The sequence below is a fragment of the Osmerus eperlanus genome, chromosome 25, assembly GCF_963692335.1.
Source record: "Osmerus eperlanus chromosome 25, fOsmEpe2.1, whole genome shotgun sequence".
Classification (NCBI taxonomy): Eukaryota; Metazoa; Chordata; class Actinopteri; order Osmeriformes; family Osmeridae; genus Osmerus; species Osmerus eperlanus.
The window spans coordinates 3,957,486-3,977,101 of NC_085042.1; the positions used below are offsets into that span (position 1 = coordinate 3,957,486).

Below are 19,616 nucleotides of genomic sequence, written 5' to 3' on the forward strand. Positions count from 1 at the left end.
GTTCCACTGGTGGGCAACATTAATGTTAAAGCATTAAAAGGAGTTCTAGACAATTCTGTGCTTCCAACTTTGAGGCAATAATTTCAGGAAGGCCCTATCTTGTTTCATCTTGAAAATGCAGTTTGGTTTGAAACTTTGACTGGCCTGCATAGGTCACTGACCTGAACACAAACACATTGGGAATAAATTCTAATGCCACCTGTAAACCAGGTCTAATCTCTAATCAGGTCTATGGTATAGGAATTGTTATCAGTATTATAAATTAACAATTGCTATTAATATATATTCATAGTGCTTAATAGTATTATTGTTTAAGAACAATTTGTATAAACAGTAAGTAATGGTTGTTAAATGGAAAGGAAAAATATTAATAAGGAGCTCATGTCCTCTAATCCTAGACTATTACAGACCATGATATTCAGCAAGTTAATTAAACACAAAGCTTTTGTGTTTAATCACATTCAGTATAATATATGGTTAATAAACTTGACTCTTTTTTTTAATACTGAGCAGACCCCCCCCCCCCCCCCCCCCCCCATCAACATCATCCCCCACATGTCCTGGTTCCTCATGAGTCATACTGTACTTAGTTGGAATGTTGCAGTTGATTGCGCCAAAGTGTCAAAAAGGCGCGAGGACAATTGGTCTGAAGAGCGGACAGTGAACTAACGGCAGACATGAGCGACGAAGATCAAGCCAAGCAGCTATTAGAGTGTGTGGGAAGATTGTCCCCGTCCTCGAGCAAGAAAGCACCACGGATGCCGAAGTGCTCCAGATGCAGGAACCACGGTTATGTCTCACCGTTGAAGGGACATAAAAGATTTTGCAACTGGAGAGATTGCCAATGCCAAAAATGTAAACTGATTGCAGAAAGACAGAGAGTGATGGCTGCCCAGGTAATAAAGTTGTATGTGCTAACAAGCTAGTTAAAAATTATTTGTGTCAACTGTGTAAGTATGCAATTGTTACATTTATCACATTTGGAACAAATCACTTTATTTGTATTTAAGGTTAGCGAGCTAGCGAACAGATTTAACGTATGTTAGCTAGCTAGATAGATTATGGTTGTTTTTGTGGTTAGAACTAGCCACTATTTCTTTATTCTAAATGTAAATCTAGTAACCTTATTGACATTTGTTACTTTTATTGTGTCTTCAAGGTTTAACATAACAATGGCTATTTGTTTACACACAATTGATACAAATCGTTTAGCTAGCTAAACAACCACTTTGAAAGAGACACGCCACGGTGACGTCAAAAAGGTTGTCACATGTAGCTAGCAAGCAACCTCCAAATATTCAAATTTAGTGCAGAACCTACTTTCTGGTGAATGCACACACGCATGCATAACAAGTGGTAGACCTTGGTAAGTAAATATGCTGTATACTTGTTAGTAGAACAAACATATTAAGCCACACAATATTCAAGGACAAGATAGCGATGCGACGGAGCATACATCATTGGCAGTCAATTAAAAGGTTTATTGCTCATTAAAGTGCTTTAATCACAAAATAAAATATGTCAGAAGCCCAAAAAGAATACATAGCAGGAAAATAACCTTTAACGTTTTCCTATGGTTCTCAACCCTGGTCGTCAGGGACCCCCTGTCATGCATGTTTAGACGTTCCCCTGCTCCAACACACCTGATTCAAATAAAGGGTCGTTATCAGGCTTCTGCTGAGCGAGATAACATCCATTCATTTGAATCAGGAGTGTTGGTGCAATCGTTTATCTCATGACTCTTGGCGACACCTTGTTTGCAGGTGTCCCTCCGCCGCCAGCAGGCCCAGGAAGAAGAGATGGGGATCTGTAACCCAGTCTCCATTTCCAGCTCTGAGATCGTAGTGAAGAATGAGCCGTCAGGAGACTGCCTGTTTTCGGTTGGGGGAAGATCCTCGACCACGACGACCATGACTTCTGCTGCCTCCCCCTCTGCCTCAGGTCAGTCACAGGCCTGCTGCCTCCCCCTCTGCCTCAGGTCAGTCACAGGCCTGCTGCCTCCCCCTCTGCCCCAGGTCAGTCACAGGCCTGCTGCCTCCCCCTCTGCCTCAGGTCAGTCACAGGCCTGCTGCCTCCCCCTCTGCCTCAGGTCAGTCACAGGCCTGCTGCCTCCCCCTCTGCCCCAGGTCAGTCACAGGCCTGCTGCCTCCCCCTCTGCCTCAGGTCAGTCACAGGCCTGCTGCCTCCCCCTCTGCCTCAGGTCAGTCACAGGCCTGCTGCCTCCCCCTCTGCCCCAGGTCAGTCACAGGCCTGCTGCCTCCCCCTCTGCCTCAGGTCAGTCACAGGCCTGCTGCCTCCCCCTCTGCCCCAGGTCAGTCACAGGCCTGATGCCTCCCCCTCTGCCCCAGGTCAGTCACAGGCCTGCTGCCTCCCCCTCTGCCCCAGGTCAGTCACAGGCCTGATGCCTCCCCCTCTGCCCCAGGTCAGTCACAGGCCTGCAGCCTCCCCCTCTGCCCCAGGTCAGTCACAGGCCTGCAGCCTCCCCCTCTGCCCCAGGTCAGTCACAGGCCTGCAGCCTCCCCCTCTGCCCCAGGTCAGTCACAGGCCTGCAGCCTCCCCCTCTGCCCCAGGTCAGTCACAGGTCTGCAGCCTTACCCATGTGTTGTTCCTAATGGAAAAAACTACATGTAGGCCCAGTTTCCCAGACATAGATTAAGCCTAGTCGTAGACTGAAAAACGGTTTAAATGGAGATCTTCATTGAATTTTGAAGGTGCATCTCCCAGAGATGCACCTTCTCTTCCTGCAAGAAGGGGTGTGTCCTCTTGCCAGTAAGGGCTGTAATAGAGATTCTTCTCTGTATATGAAACAATTAGTTAACATAAAGCATGCATTTTAGAATGAAGCATCTTGTGCACTGTTTAATTATGGAAAGGCATGAGAAATGTTTCAGAATCAAAAATGCATTCAATTATATTAATCTCTTTCATGAGAACTTAACTGTGGGAATGTTGAAAATGAATGGTAGGGGAAGTTAGACATGTAGAAATGCACAAGTCTCCATTACCTGATTTTATGAGTTCCTGACCAATATGTTGCATAAGACAGTGACTGTGTGACAGATGAATGTTAAACATCATGTTAGATAAATCTTGTTCTTGTACAATTGTTTAGAAAGTGAAAAACATACAGATCAGATTGATAACCGTAGCCTCTGCTCAACCATTGCATAAGGCTTTTGGGAAACTTTTCAAATATTTTTGCCTGAATAAATAAAGGTGGATTACATTTTCTGAAGTGGCTGTAAATGTCACATATTACATTTGAAATGCACTTTTCAGGCTCTCCTTGTCTGAATATTCTTTTATTTAAAAACCTAATTGTTCAAAGTTTGCTTGTTAACTTTTGAATTGGCTGACCGCATGTAAAGCATTTCCTATCTATAATGAACATGCCTTCATATCTAACCTCCAGAAGGCCAGTGAGTCACCAGAACAATACAGAAAGTAGGAAAGTGATAGATGAGGAGAGATTAAAACAGGGTACAGCCTCTTCCATCATCCTGTACAGTCGTCCTAGTGTTTGTGTTGCTGCTTGCTGGCCATATTTTGATTGCTTCTTGGCAAACTTTGAGAGACAGGCTGTTCTTGGTGGCCAGATAGGGGATTCAGGAGTGGAATACCAACTCGGTCAAGGTTGCCCACCCTGCCTAGCTTGTGCCACAGAGCTATGTGTGTGTGCGCGTGTGTGTAGCTCGTCTGGCCCCCCCGAAAGAGGAGAGACACTGAAAGGAGTTGAGCACTCGCGATTATGAAAGACAAAAAGGTCAAACGGCTTGAGAAAAATGTGGCCTTGTTGATATGAAGCGCTCTACAGATGATGTCTGATACTGGAATCATTGTTTTTCCGTCAAGACCAACCTCCTGTTTTTTGTTTGTTTGTTCTGGCTAATGAAATTAAGTCTTTATTGGACTACCTTGATTATTATGATTACATTATTACCAGTAGATGGTGCCATTTGTCAATCCTTTGCTTGAATACCTCTTGTTTAAATCTTTATGTTTGTGGTCAACAATGTCAGGCATTTCTGACTCTTTATATGAACAGAAATAGGCTAGGAAAACAATTGGTATTGTATAGCAGCCGATATAAAAAATAAACTTTCACATGCTTTGCAATACATGACCACTACATAACCAATACGTACTCGGTACATAAGCAGTATTTCCTGAGTGGCGCTCAGTGTTTGTCTGCTCCGTGCCCCCCCCCAGGCGCCCATCCCCCACTGTCTCCCAGCCCCTCAACCACCAGCAGGGGCCAGCCTGAGGGGACATCAGACCTGGTGGTGGACGCCTCCTACTACAACTTCTACCAGCCTTCCCGCTATCCGGCCTACTACAGCAACCTCTACAACTATCAGCAATACCAGGTGAACACAGCTACGTTACTGTGTACATACATTCCCCCCCCCAATAAGTCACCTTTAAACCTTTCACCAGACTCATCATTAGGCTTTTGTCATGCATGTTTTGGTATTCCCTCCACCAGCAGGGGGTTCTAGAAGATTCTCGTGTCGGGCTTCATTTTAAAAAGTCTTCACCAACATGTATTTCTGAGAGATTGTCCCATTTATTACTTTATCATTTATTGCAAGATAAAATTGTGCATGTTCATCCTTTAAATATTGGAACTGGAGAGAGGAGGAGGAGGGAGTGTTCTTAGTAGAATCCCAGTCATATACGCTGTGTTTCGGACCCCCACCCTCCCCCCAACAGTATATGGCCACCAGGATTTATGTCTAAATGTACCTTTGTGTGTCAGATCAGATTATGCATGAAACAGATTAGATCTATATTTCTTTGAGTGGGTTATTCCTCCACGGGTTGGTGATGGGCTGTGTTTTCACGGTGTTTGCACATTTGTGCTTCCTGATGGCAACATATTGTTCTGGGGTCACTGCCTCTGCTAACCTGTCTTCATGCAGAAAAGCCTGAACTGCAAAGGTCAGTGATATTAGCTGTTGAAGTGGCGCAGGCGTGATTTGTGCTCCGTAAGAAAACCGGGCACATTAGCATATTTTAGAAATATTTAGCTATACTTAATTCATTATGATTGGGTTGGATGTTGAGCGGTGAGTTCTACAGTTATGTTGATTCCAGTGGGTTTCCTCAGATTAATGATTGGGGTCAGAGATAGAATACCTCAAGTCCTGCTCCATCTCAGACGCCAATCGTCAATTGGCGCTATTTTCCAGAAAACGTTGACGGAAACAGACTAGTTTGATAGTCCTGCATCCGGAATGTTCCTGCCACATCCCAGATAGAGGCTGAGGCAGAGCTTGTCACTGTCCTGTCTTCCTACAGCAAGACATCTCCACCCGACTCTCAACTGGAGCTCATCCACATCCAATGTGTCACTTTGAAGGTGAAAGGACAAAACTGCAACAATTGACCGGTTTTATGGCTTACTGGCTGAAACAAAGTTTCCGGACATAAAAAATCGGGCCCCAAAGATGCTTGCTTTATGTGTGTGTGTGTGTGTGTGTGTGTTTACAAACATTCTCAGTCATGAAGTACAACAAATCCTCTCACAGGAAGAAATGTAGCAGCCACTTGTCATCGGTTGTGGGGGGATCTCTAAATCAAAGATGACACCAGACGTTGATGCCTTTGCCAAGAGAGATGACCAGACCCATTGATCACATGAACATTTAAGTAACCTAGACTGCAGGGTTATGGTGAGGGCAGAAGAGGTGTGTGTGTGTGTGTGATGGCGCTAATGCTTGTTTCAATGAGAGGTCCGTTTTTAGTGTGATAGTTATTTTTTGTTAGCGAGAGGCATTGCTGCGTGACTGAAGCTCCAGGCCTATAAATGTGTCAGTGTTTGGCCTGCGCTGCTGTCGGGGGAATAAAGAATGGGAGAGACCAGAACCACCATGCGGTGCCACATATCAGACAGGTACACCTTCAACAGAGGAACCAACACGTCCAGCTAGAAGTCAGGCTTCTCTCATGGGGGTTCAGGAATGCTTGATGACGTAGATGTTTGCGGAGGAGTGCAATTACAACGGCTTGCATGAAAGTGCAATCTTAACTGCTCCTTGCAACACACTTGATTGTCTCCTCAAGTCTTTAGTGGCAATTTAGGTTCCGGGGTTACCCTTCTGAATGTTGAACTCTCTGTTAGAGTACTGGAGATGAACAGTTTAGTGTATACGAGCCAGCTGGATGAGTCACACAAGATGTTCTGTTGCGAAAAGTCTAGCAAAGTGTTCAAGCCAGAGTGTTTGTTTGAACTTGAGGGCAATCTCTCCCGTGTTTGTCACAGCCCAATACAAGTGCCAGGCGCAGTTTAAACAACAGTTTAGCTGTCCTGAGAAGTGATGGGGTGAACAATATGAGATGACAAATTACAGGCCGACAAAGGAATGGAAGTGAAATTGAAAACCCTCTTCAAAGTGTCCTGTGCCACTGAGTGAGTTGCCTGTTTTGAGGCTGTCCTGGGATTGGAGAAACCCGAACCGTTTGTTGCCGTCCTGTGTCCTGTGAAGTCAGCTAGGACTTCATACTTGTATTCCTCTCCTGACCTCCATTATATGTTAATGGATGATTTGATAGGCTTGTCAAAAAATATTCTCTGTTTCATTCCTTTAAAAGGTGTTCAATCGCCAATTATTTTATAAACTGGTTAAATTGAAACTACAATGTCTAATTTACAATTTTTAGGAAGTACCCTGTGACAACCTGTCCCTCTGGCTCTTGACCACATGGGCCGGCATTCTAGCAGCGGCCAGGGTTCGATTCCAACCCCGGCCCTTTGCTGCATGTCATCCTCTCTCTCCCCTGCCTTTCCTGTCTTTCTCAAACTGTCAGTATCAAATAAACTGTCCCAAAAAAAAAATACATATACCATTAGCCAGCACTGTTAAATGCATGATACCTACACATTTCTGTTCACTTTGTTGTCCAGACTTTTAATCAGGGAGTACCAGATAACGTCTGCATGTTTGCTTGTGTCCCCGTGTTTTGTGGAGCAGATTCCCAATGGTGACGGCCGCCTGCCCAGCCACAATGTGTCTCCCCAGTACCGGATGCACTCCTATTACTCTGCAGCCTCCTATCTGAGCCAAGGTCTTGGGACCTCTGCCTGCGTGGCTCCCATCTTCCCCTTGGAAGAGAACGGCACCTGCCCCGAGTCCAAGTCACCCTGTGAGTAGCGATCACACAGCATACAGCATCTCGTACACACTCGCGCTGAAAAGACCGATCGACAGTGTTCAGATACCTTTTCTTTTTTTTCACACATTTATTTGTTACAGCTTAACTCCAAAGGTTCCCTGTAGATCTATGCAGAATACCACATAAGGAAACATTTCTATTATGTGAACATTTATTAAAACACATAAGTATTTCGACCCTTTACGATGACATTGTCTACAACTTGATTGGAGTCCACCTGTGTTAAATCTATTTCATTGGACAAGATTTGTAAATGGATAAGATCCCACACTGTTTGTCAGTCTAAGAGTATCAGTACAGGAGCTCAGACCATGTTTAGTTCTTGCTCCTTTAGAAATGTCTGCATTCCAGGTCATAAAAAATATATTATAACCTAAATCCTCTATCTCATCTGCATGCATAGTTAACTTTCACTCTTCACCATTCCGTAATGTCCCTGATATGTTTGTTTTTTTGTAAAGTCATACTTAGTTTTTCCATGTGCCAATATTCTTGAGTGACCTTGCTGAACTGCACATTTTGGACAGAAATTTTTTTTGGACTGCTTATCAGAATAGAATACCCCTCCTTTGTGCCACATCAACACCACTCAATGTTCTTTTCGTCACCAACGATAATGCCAGGACAACCAGTGCTTATGACTTGGCTCCCCTTAGCTTGAGTTGGGTCCTAGCCTGTGAGTGTGTGTGTGTGTGTGTGTGTGTGCTGTATCCAAACCTCCAGAACGCTATGCTTTTCGAGCATGTAATGCATTCAATCAGGGCTCAATTATGTTTTTTACAATGTTCACCAACATTGACAATTCAATACCCACATCAAAAGTCCCCATTTCTGTACCCCTGTAGATGTTTTGTTATCAAATTGTGTTATTGTGCTATCTTAACACACTCTGTGTCGGGCCCGGAGGACATGAGGACTGGGAACAGCCTGTGACTGGCTGAGGTGCCTCTCCCCCCCCCCCCCTTCCTGTGCGCTCTGCCAAACAGCGTCCATTGTATTTATCTCTCCTCCAGGAAGGGGTAATCAGTTGGCCAAATATAGGGAGCCAAATAACCTTCAGGAGTGCCATGCTGTCCTTTCTCCACCTGGCCTCCGCTGTCTCCGCAAAATTGCCTCTGGAGTTAGTGAGCGGGAACAGTTAAGATTTACAAACAATGATGAAGCTTGTCATGCGTCTTTCTCCATCCGTCACGCCGGGCGGAGGCGTGGGGCGGGGCAGACCCGTCTCGGTGTTCTTCATAAAACCTAGCTCGCTGTGAAATACGCCCCTGCACGCCTGTTTACTGCCCCGAGCTCGTCAGCAGCGCGGCGCCGTAAATCGCCCGTGCGGGAGGTGACACCGCAGTCTATCATTCCCCCACCTCCCTTACCTCACCTCGCCACCTCCCCGCGATGGAGGCACTACCCTGGGCTTCCATGATGAGCTGCCCCTCCTGAGTTATGGAGGAATTTCAGTGTTATATGAGACAGCTGTGGGTTAGGGTTTGTTGTTCTTTCAGTTGTTTGAAGTCATGGGGTTCTTTTTCTATCAAAAGTGTTTTAAAGTTGTCCCTTGGTGGGATGCGCAGGGTTATGTACTCTGGAATGTCTGTGAATGCAAACAGAAACGTAGTTATTGTAGATGCGTCTGGTTTCAGACTTTAGGGTTGGAAGCTTTATCGATTCTAAGTTTGCTTTGTTATATTGGTGTATGCCCAGGATGTACAGTCATTTAAATGCAAATCAGAGCCTGGAGATATTGTAGATGTTAATCCTTCAAATCAATCGACCTGTTTGCACCCACTAAGTTAGAAATCCATTACTTTCTTTCCAGACTATATTCTATAGATTTTTGTCTGGTTCAATCAATAGTGTTCTGTATGTGAAATGAGTCTCTGCGTGCAGACCCAAGTCCATTCCAAGTTCTCTTCTCTTCAGAAAAAATCGCAGAGAGGGGAAAAAAGACATTGGTGTTACAGAACGCTGCTGTACTTAGCATTCAATAAGTGTTATTCTCTCCTTGTGCGTATTGACCTTACCTGTTTCAACTTTAGACTTGAGACTTTATTGTCCCCAAGGGGAAATTACTTTCCACAGCACTGTACATCAGACAACACCAACACACAGTAACAACATACGATGACAAACAGAAGTTTAGCGACTTCATGCAGTTGTCTTGCGATTTTATTTACACCTACACACACATTATAACAATACATGTGGTAAAATCATTTTACAACTGTACGCACACGGTTACATTTTATATTTTCTAAAAACGACCAATTCAACGAGATATGCAGGAATTGGTTTTCTCTTTCATGTTAATGAGACTTAATTGGTTCCGACAGTCTTGGAGTGTTGCGCCTCACTTCAAGACCATGCCATGAAAAATGTCTGTTACTGTTGGTTCATCAAAGTTGTTGAAGCAATGCCACGGCCAACCAATAGAGGGAAACACATCAATACTGGCCCATGTTTGCATTATGAAAATAATGCTGATAAAGGGCACTAAACAAATCCTGCCTCCTTTATTCGGTACACCTTGCTAATGCCGGGTCGTAGATTCAAGAAGGTGCTGGAAACATTCCTCAAACATTTTGGCTTGTTGCCATTTGTGATTAACACAAGATTGTTGCCATGTGTCACTGCCGATTAGTCGTCTGCACATCTATGATATGACTCCCAAAGGTGTTCAGTTGGATTCAAATCTGGTGACTGGAGGCCTTTTGCGTACCATGAACTCATTGTCATTTTCAAGAAATGAGTTTAAGATGATTTGAGCTTTGATGGCCTGGCGCGTTGTCTTGCTGGAAGTAGCCACTAGAAAATCGGTGCGCTGTGGTTGTAAAGTGATAGACATGGTCAGCAATAATATTCAGGTAGGCTGTGGCATTTAAATTATGCTAAATTGGTGCTAAGGGACCAAAAGTGTGCCAAGAAAAATATGCTCTTCCACCAGCAGCAGCCTGAAGTGTTGCTACAAAGCAGGATGGATCCATGCGTTCATAATGTTCACACCAAATGATGACTCCACAGTAAATGAGTGTCACAATCCTCGTTTGCATTGTCTGTTTTACAATAACCAGAATGGTGGGGATGGCACTAGCTAGCAACAACGTTTTTGTTGACATCTCTGTAATCAAAATGTTGCTCTGGGACAATTGGCATGCGTTAAGCAAGAGGCAGGAGATAGGCTTGTGTTCCTTGTAAAAAACAAACAAAAATAAATAAAACATGCAGAGAATATGCTTGATTCTGTTTACAAAGTGTCTTTTCTTTAGGGAAACTATAGGCAATTATTTCAAGAGGGCCTTGTCTTTATTTATTTTAAAGTGGTGGAGGTCAGTTTGGCACTTCATTAATAATAATAAGGAAATTCATCTTTCATCTCCAAAATAACGAAATATATTTGAATAATTCATTTCTGTTTTGTATATCGAAAATCAGGTGTGGTGTTTTAGGCCGTCACCCAACCCTTCTTCGACCTGTAAGAAAGAATTAGAAGCAGAGCTCATGTCTCCACTGGGACTCCTGACCAAGGCCCTGCCGGCCATCTCTTAATCAGCTGCTAAGTGAAAACCTATGGCAGGTTTTAGCTGCAGGGAACAGTATAGCATGTCTTCTGCCCTATATTGCACGAGGGATTGGCTAAAAAACATTGTAATTGGCTGCCATAGGCTCAAGCATTGTCGTAAGATTTTGTACAACAACTCCATTAACACCACACCTGGGGCTGTGTATAGATTAAATGACTGTGGTACCTCCGTTAGGCCCGGTTGTGTCTCTCACACAGAGACACACACACACACTGCCCAGCAGCAGGTCACATCTGAAGAGATTAGGGAGATGTCATGTTCCTTTTAACAGCTTCAGGTCAAGAGGACTGTAGGTCATATTTTCTGAGCCAAATCAGGGAAGCCTTAGGGTAACATTAAAGTAATGTAACTTTTGCTTATATTTGCCTTCTCTGATTTCATACTTTTCTGATCATTTAAAAGTGTTAACAGGATTTTGATAGTTCTGTAGCAGTGCTATTTGTGTTCATTAATAATGGTCTGTTGGTTTGGTCATGTTACTTTGAATTTCATAGTGTGAACCGGAATAATGAAGCTCCTTGTCTTGGTTTTAGTTTGGTTCAAATTATCAGGACTGTTGGCGATTTGACAAGTGTGCGCCGTTTAATATTTTTGAAACAAGTCATGTATTCAAACTCATTTGGCATTTTCTCCCAAGAGGAATCTCTTCTAGTCATATTTCCCCATAGTGATGCATTTCACTTTTCTTCAGTCCCTTACTTTCCTTTGAATCTTTTCACTTGTAATGAATGAATTATTGTTGTAATGAAAAGAGAATCCGACATCGATCAGCTACCCATCTTCATTATTGTTTATCCATAATGGTTCGACGTTTCACAGGAGAAGGTAGAAAGATAGACAGACAGGTCATTTTATGAGTTGATGGTGCACAGTAGCTGAGATTAACATTTATCTTCGGGACAAGGCTAGAGTCCCGCCCCTCTGAGTCCCCTCTCTGGGGACAGATTGGGTAACAATGCAAGAGTAGAGGTTCTTCTGTGTTTAATTAGCCTTTGACCCCATACTGATGTCTTGTGTCAGCCAGCGCTGACCAGTCACAACACTCACTAACACACCGATAATGGGGATTTGACCGTCCACAGTTTACACTAATGGGAAACTGAAAGCCAGCATCCTTTTCAACAACTTTGCAAGAGGGCATGATCACATATTCCTCCTCTGTTGACTCTTGGCTTCGGTAAACTAAGGCCAAAACGGAATATGAGACAAACGTGTTGCGCAATTACTATCAGTAACATTGTCACTTTTTACTTCTCTTTTTGTTTTGATGCAAACCTTGACCCCCCCTCACCCCCCCCCCCCCTCTCTCTCTCTCCCGCCGTCGCTGTCCCGTCTGTCTGTCTGCATGCCTGCCTGCTCTTTGACTGAGTTTTCTGGGCCATTAAGTCCTGCCACTGCCCTAATGATGAGCGATACGCCCATGTCGTTCCCCGCAGAAAGAACGTGCATCTCTCAGAGGGTCGCCCTCCGTCAAGTCGAGTCCTAGCCCCTTTGCTTTGTTGACCCCCTCTTGGAAGTCCAGGGCTGGTTTAATTTCTCTTAACATCTCATCATTTTAACAAGGCTAGTTGATTTGAGGCCAACCTTGCCATGAGACAGGAAACTCATAATTTAAGATTCAAAATTTGTTTTTAAATATGGCTAATATATCATTTCATATATTTTAAAAGATATGGCAGTCAGTTAGTGTAAAAGGGAGGGAGCTGTTTGAAATGGACTCAAAGATCAAGAGCTCATGTTTCAGGGAATGTCTCTAGCATACGGAGAACAGCCAAGTTTGTGCATGTGCATTTAAGTTTGTTATCCCCTGTCTTCCTGTGACTGTGTAGGCACTTGAGCCCCATGCTGAGGGCCTATCGAGCATGGATCAGACAGAATTACCATCTCTTCTCACATCTGGGCTTTTGTTCCCTCGTCTCAGTGGCAGAAATGATTGAGCTTCTTTCACTTACTTCCTCCCTCTTTCACGGGGCAGGGAGAGGGGGGGGGGAAGCTTCCTTTTGTTAAACCACACAAAGACAGTTTAATAGTTTAGAAATCTTAGATAGCCCATAGAGACAAGGTACAAAGGGCAAAAGTTCATTTGAGAGTATATAAACCAGTACCAAACATCTCCAACTGCTAAAGGCTGGCTTGTTTCACTTTTTTGGGGGGACACGTGGTTTTGAAAGGAAGCTGCAGACCGCCATTTTTTATTTTACATGCATAGATGAGCAAAAGAAGTGCACTGGGATTTATTACTACAACTTATGCAAAAATCTTATAATGAACTAAGTTTATTTTAACTAACATGTCTGACTACTGGTATTAATCTGCATTGTGTCTATTGCCTGGTCATGGAAAACGATATAGGTTTGACTGAATGTTCTTCTGGAAATCTCTCGCAAACTACTGGGCCCTGAAAGCAGGGAGGTTTAGCTCTGACCATAATGTCATTAGGTTTGGGATTCCAGGTGAAATTGAGTTGCATATGCCACTGTGACAAAACTGTATACTATCGATGCCACATTCAGGCATGCCTTCTTCTGTGATCTGTCAAACCCAGAGGAGTCTGTCAGCCTACCAGATGGTGATGCATTATCTCAACTCCAGAGACTGCGCTCGTACTGCTCTCCAGTTCGATGGTGGCGAGTTTTACGTCACTCCAACCAACACTTGGCTTAGTACATGGTGATCCACTTAATGGAGCTATAGGCTTTTTGAAACTCTTGTTGTAGGAAGTGTTGCAACCAAAGTCTTGGTGATTTGCTAAGTGCTTCAATGCTAGTTGAAACCGGAAGGTTCATGTTAGGGGCTGGGGTTACAGAAGTAAAACACTCAAAGTGACTACAAATTAGGAAAGCAACATTGTGAACACAACAGCAGACATCTTTCTGGAAAGTGAACGCAGATATCCTGCTCCAAAGGTTAACACTTTCTCTCAAACCAACCACCGCCCCAGGAAATGTCGGGACTAACTGTCTAGTTGGTACTGGGTAGTGTAAGCTACTATAATTTTTTAACTCAAAAACAACCCAACAGATTTGTAGAAAATGTTCTTATATGTAATTTGATGGCCATTGACACCTGTTTCAAAACTTCTTATATGAAAGTGCATATTAGACATGTTGGATAATATCAAGGCTATTTATAAAAGCTAAGATGGAGCCACCTATATAGCTAAATAACAATTCAATAGCTTAAATGGAAATTGATATACTTGTTGAATAATTCATCTAATGATCTAAACCAACCAATTTTTCTTTTTTATACTTGCAGGGAGCTACCAAGCTCCCCTATTTGTTAGCTGGGGCAGTAAAATATAGGTCAAACTCTGATCTCAGGATTGTGTCTTGTTTCCTTCAGCCTTCGCCCCCAGTAGTGCTGGTGGCCATGACTCAGCGATGGGCTGCCTCTCCATCAACTCCCTTGTCAACTCGGAAGCTAAAAACGATTGTGAAGGCAACTCTGAGTCAGATACCTTCACTGTGGATTCCATCATTGAAGGAGCCACCAAGTAAAGAGAGGGGGACAAAACTGCTTTTGATACTTCTTTCCAAAATCAGTGTGTTCAAAGTCATATTTATTTGTAGTTTACACTGCATTTATTTCATTTTGTATGGGTGGGGGGGCAAAACAAATCTAATAAAGTTAACCAATGCTAAATGTGTGGAGCAAGCTAAAAAAGAATATGAAGTGAAAATATGAAGCATTTCAAGAGGAACTTCATTATCTGTACGTTTTAAAATTAAATTCCATGAAACAAATGGTTCAATATTGCATGTTCACACATTAGGGCATTCTTTTTAAGGCTCTGGTGTTTGATGTTTTGAAAGACAGTTTTTTCAAAGAAAGAAAAAAAAACATGATTGTGGAATAGTTCTCTTTCTCGTTAACATGAGAAAGAAGTAAAAAAGGTTGTTATTTCGGGGTTTGTGACAGCAGTTGCAAACAATTTAATGTTTGCAAAACAAATGTACAAACTACAAAGTGTATTTCATAAACATAAGCCACTACTTAAGCAAAGTTTTCACAGTTGGTTTTTGATTGTTAATCAGTTGATTGTTCCGTTTTTACATTTCCTGTATTTAGACTCCATTACTGTTTACTGCAAGTTCTTTCATGTTTTGTCTTGAACTATAAAATGGATTTTAGGCAAGTGGATTCATTTAATCTGTGGGCTCAAGGGCTGTATTAAAGGTTCAAGAATATGAAACGTGTAAAATAAACAGTAACTTGGTATCCTCCTGCTTTTTGACATAATGACATAAGTTTGTGCTCCCCAAAAAATTCTGCCTTTGTTGTAAACCACCTAAAAAAAACATTTTTGGTTATTTTTCATATTGGTGGATGAAGGTGTTGATGTTTCACCAACACATTGTATTGATGTCATTGTAATATTTAATATTTTAATCACAAGGAGATCACAACATTTGGCTTTTGTCCCAAAACTATATGTTGCTGTAAATTACAAAAGCCAGCATGCCAACTGATACTTCAGAGCATGGTATCCTCTGCAGAAATATGCCATAGTATTGGTTTAGCCAGTAATTGCGTGAACAACAGAAATCAATCATGTTGCCTTTTCCCAACAGTGAGCACTAGCTGCTTATTTATCGTGTCCACCAAATTAACATCATTTGTATTGTGCATATGATCCCTGCCTGTTTTGAAGCTACAGTTGTACATTAGTTGTACAGTAGAACCATCTTAATCCTGCGTTGTAATTTTCTGCAACCTACCTTGTTGTAAGTCAACTACAGTATCCAATCATTCCAGTCTATTGTGTAAGGGATTGAATACTATAAATTCCCATTTTTATTGCTGGACTGTGTTCAAAAGGAAATACCAATATAGTATACATCCCTTTAAATTGTTCATTGTTCAGGTTGCACTGGAATATTAAGTCTAGGAAATTGTCTGCTTGATTAACTTTGGAAATTACTTTTGTCAATGATAGTATTCAGCATTACTGTTATGTAAGTTTCAAGTGAATTCATTTGGAATTACATGTTCAAGAAAATGTTTAGTTGTGGTTATATTTTAACACCAGCAGCATATGTTATAGTTTATGTATAGCTTCAAGTTTGAAAAAAATTACATGTTTTAGATGACTTAGTGTAACCGTTTGTGTGAGGGACCATGGTATAAAACAGAAATGGAAAATTGCTTGTATTTTGTTTGCACTGCGCTTTGAAAACATTCATTTGATTCTGCCCTATCTGTTGCAATCAATAACCCAACCATCTTGTTTTTTTATTAAATGCACTTACTCTTAATTTCATCCACCAGTGGTTTTAGAGAGAATAATGTGGAGTTACCTATATGGCTTTGACATTATAAATCACTTCTCAAGACCAGATTGTACAGCAGTATCGATTGATCCTGATATATCACAGAAATTTATTGTCACTTCTGTTTTCAATTAAAGATACAATCAGTCAGATAATGACTTAATTGGATTTTACAGAAGATTGAGTTTTATTGCCGTGTGCTTTACGAGTTTAGTTAAAGAAGGCCATTTTATCAGTGTCAGGGGTGGCTGGCTTGCTGGCTGCTTGAAGTCCCCTTCTGTAGCGGCTCTACCTGTGCAGAGCAGGGGGAGAAAGTGTCACAGGATTGGTTTTCCTTGAGCTGCCCTACGTTCATGACTCATGTCTCTCTGCAAGTGATCGATAAAACCTGCTTGCATCCCCCCTGACACTGCCTGTCAGAGTGGCAGTATCAGAGGGTATCTGGGTGTGTGGAGTACACTGAGGTCAGGATTGTCCTCATGTTGTGCATCCTAACCATTGTGTGCACTTTAAAACAAACCCAACAAACCCAAAAAATAATAATTACGGTGGTCACTATCGCATGAAAGTTTAATTATGCCTAATGTACTTTTAAGATATCCTGTGACGTGTAATTGTTTGGTTCAGATGTTTGTTGTTTACAGACTTACAGGAGGTGAAAGGCGTTTATTTGTATTTTATTCATGTCTATACAGGTCAGGTAATTAGTTTTAGTAAGTAGTCTTACTTTAATTTGACATTAGTTAATTATTTCATTTGTGTGAGAACAGATACTATTTACTGAACAGATACTACATTACTTGATCATTGCATTAGAGTGACTATACTGTAGTTTGCTGTAATGTCTTGTCACCCTGTCCCTTAGATAACCTCTACGGAAATTGCTTACATTAGCATCCAGTTCAACTCTAGCACAAATACACCTTCTCTTCCCCTCAGTAAAGCACTAGTTTAATTTACTTTCTCTTACTCACTCACTTTCACTCACTCCCATTTTACTATGCGGTCTGGTTGTATTCCAAGTTTACAATGATGAAAGCAGTCGCCTGCCTGTCATTCCAAATGAGTGTCACTATTTGTTTGTGTTTATCTCAGTCCTATTCACAGAATTGATAGGAATGGATAGAATAAACCTCAACCATCCCTCTTGTAAAAGAATTATGGTATTTAATAAAGGAAGCATCTGGTATGGAAATAGTTGAGGTCGTTTCTTGGTTGATAGTAAGGCAAGACCAATGGATAAATAGAGGCTTTAGGCAGCGGACTGTGGTTTATCAGGCTACCTCTGTGCAGTCATGTTAGATTGAAGGACAGACAGTTCTCTGGCTGTAAATGTCTGTACCACAAGAGCCAAGCACCAATAAACAGGTGATACTAGACAAGCTAAACCAACTTATGGGTCCAGTGTTGCCATGGTGCGTCCCCAGACAATCTGGGATGCCCAAATGGTTGCCTACTCGGGGCGTGCACACGTCACGGACCATATTATGAACGGCTACGATGAAGTCAGTGGTGCAATCTGAGGGCTTTCGGAAAGCCGTCCCAGACGCCCAGGGGTTTTCAAACACGTTTGATATTCCAGGCGCTGGGGGTCAGGGAGTTTGAGCAACGTAAGAAAACATTTTCTTCTATTTACTTTGCAAAACATGAGTGCGCTGGCTACTTTAAACAGTCATTCTTGTTTGACCTTCATTACCTGTCCCCCACAGTCAAGTTTCATATTTGTTTTCGTGTGACAACATGTGTTGTGTGTGGCCCAGTGTGTGGCCTCCTTTGTGACAAGTGTGCTCCCAACTATGTTTCCATATAGTTGTGTGCATGGCCCAATATGTATATATATTTTTACATGCATTCATGATGCTATGAGCATTTGTCAGAATGTATGCTAGAACGCTGGAAATATCAATATGCCATATTCCTCAGTTTGCTTATTTGTTTTTCTATTGCAATTTTTAAAGGATGGTGCTGTTATTTATGAATGTAAATACAGCACTATGCAATAAGGCCACTGCATATGTTTGGATCTTTTCTCAAATATAACACAATATAACAGCCTTTAAGGACAGCACACCGACAGGTTTTCTCTCAGGGTATGACGCGGTACTGACAGGGATCCTACAGGTCGTGGCAGACTGAGTGATGCCTAGACATCTGTCCTGTGAAAAGTCCTGCTAATTCAGATGTCCTGCTTGTTCCTGAGAGCACCGCCTCTAAGCGTATTCAATTCATCTCTCACGCCTCTCTGACAGAGCTATTCAGGCCCGGCTACACCCACAATATTTCACTATTCACACACTCAATTGGCTGTGCAAACCTTATGTAGTTTTGCTTTTTGTCTATTTGCACAAACTGTTTCTAAAATTCATCAGCCGGCATAGCAGTGTTAAATGGATTGTGCAGAAGAGGCAGGAAGAGGCTCATGCCAAGTCCTCTCTTTAGTACATATTTCAATATAAAACAAGAAACACTACTGTGTAGTTAACACTTAGGCGTCAAAGAACCATTGTGATATATTGTAGGTCAATGAGAGAGAAAAAAACATTGAATGCCTAAATTACCAGACAAAAACTCAAATGAAAATGTTAATGTAAAACACAGCAATTGTACATTCACTAATATTTAAATTTACAGTTAATAGTATTGACATTATAGAAACCATATACGTGTGTTGCTGTTATAGCATGTTAACATTAATTACAAGGTATTGTGGTGCACCTATTTTGTTTTGTATAATGAACATTTCAGTCCAAATGATGGGTGCACATTTTTAAAGGTGTTGCTAATGCCGGGCATATAGACTAATAGGCTACTACACGATTTTTGACACCATAGGGATGGTTCAGATAGATTTTTGAGATCAATTTCCTTATCGGGGTGCGCACGCGTCACCGACCCTGATATGAACTTGTGTGTTGAATTCAGAGGCGCGATTTTGGGCTTCGTAGAGCCGTCCCAGATGCCCGGGGTTTTTCAAACGTGTTTTATATTCCAGGTACCGTCATCAAGTTGTAAATCTTTTATGTTAAACAAATATTCTACTTTATGTACAAAACATGAATGCGCTTGCTACTTAAAAAATGGTTTACCTTCATTCACGTTTCCTTCTTGTTTTCATGTGACAACACGCATAGAATCGTCAGTACAAATGTTAAATACCTGTGGTGTGTGGCCTCCTTTGTGACAAATTAAGTCTGCACCCCCTCTCCGTTTTCGAAGCAATGAATGTTATTATGGTGTGCATGGCCCACATATTTTAACATGCTTCATTTAATTTTGGGTGCAAAATTACAATAAGCTTACGTAGGCTAAAACATCTGTCGAACGTTAATTTAATCGCCAACTTTTAAGTATATCCTCGTTAATTATTAAAATAATTATAATTTAAACCAATATGGAAACATTGGATAAAGTAAAAGGTTACAAAAGATGCACACGGACCCACAGGAAAACATAAATTAATAAAGCGTGGCCTGTGTTTTCTTTTAACTCGTTGATCGAAAACTAGAGATATTCTTTTCTTAACTTAGCCTAATTTAAGGATCCTAATATCACTAAACTACAGCACTGTGAACAGGTCACAACATTACATTAT

General features: G+C 41.9%; 1 protein-coding gene across 1 annotated transcript; it reads left to right on the plus strand.

Moving 5' to 3' along the window:
• Positions 1-619: 619 nt before the first annotated feature.
• On the plus strand, positions 620-14,640 carry dmrt1 (doublesex and mab-3 related transcription factor 1). The gene is made up of 5 exons (XM_062451227.1): positions 620-896; positions 1,764-1,941; positions 4,210-4,367; positions 6,975-7,146; positions 14,097-14,640. Exons 1-5 carry the CDS (start codon positions 678-680, stop codon positions 14,249-14,251), a joined length of 882 nt encoding a protein of 293 aa, XP_062307211.1. The 5' UTR covers positions 620-677; the 3' UTR covers positions 14,252-14,640.
• Positions 14,641-19,616: the final 4,976 nt, after the last annotated feature.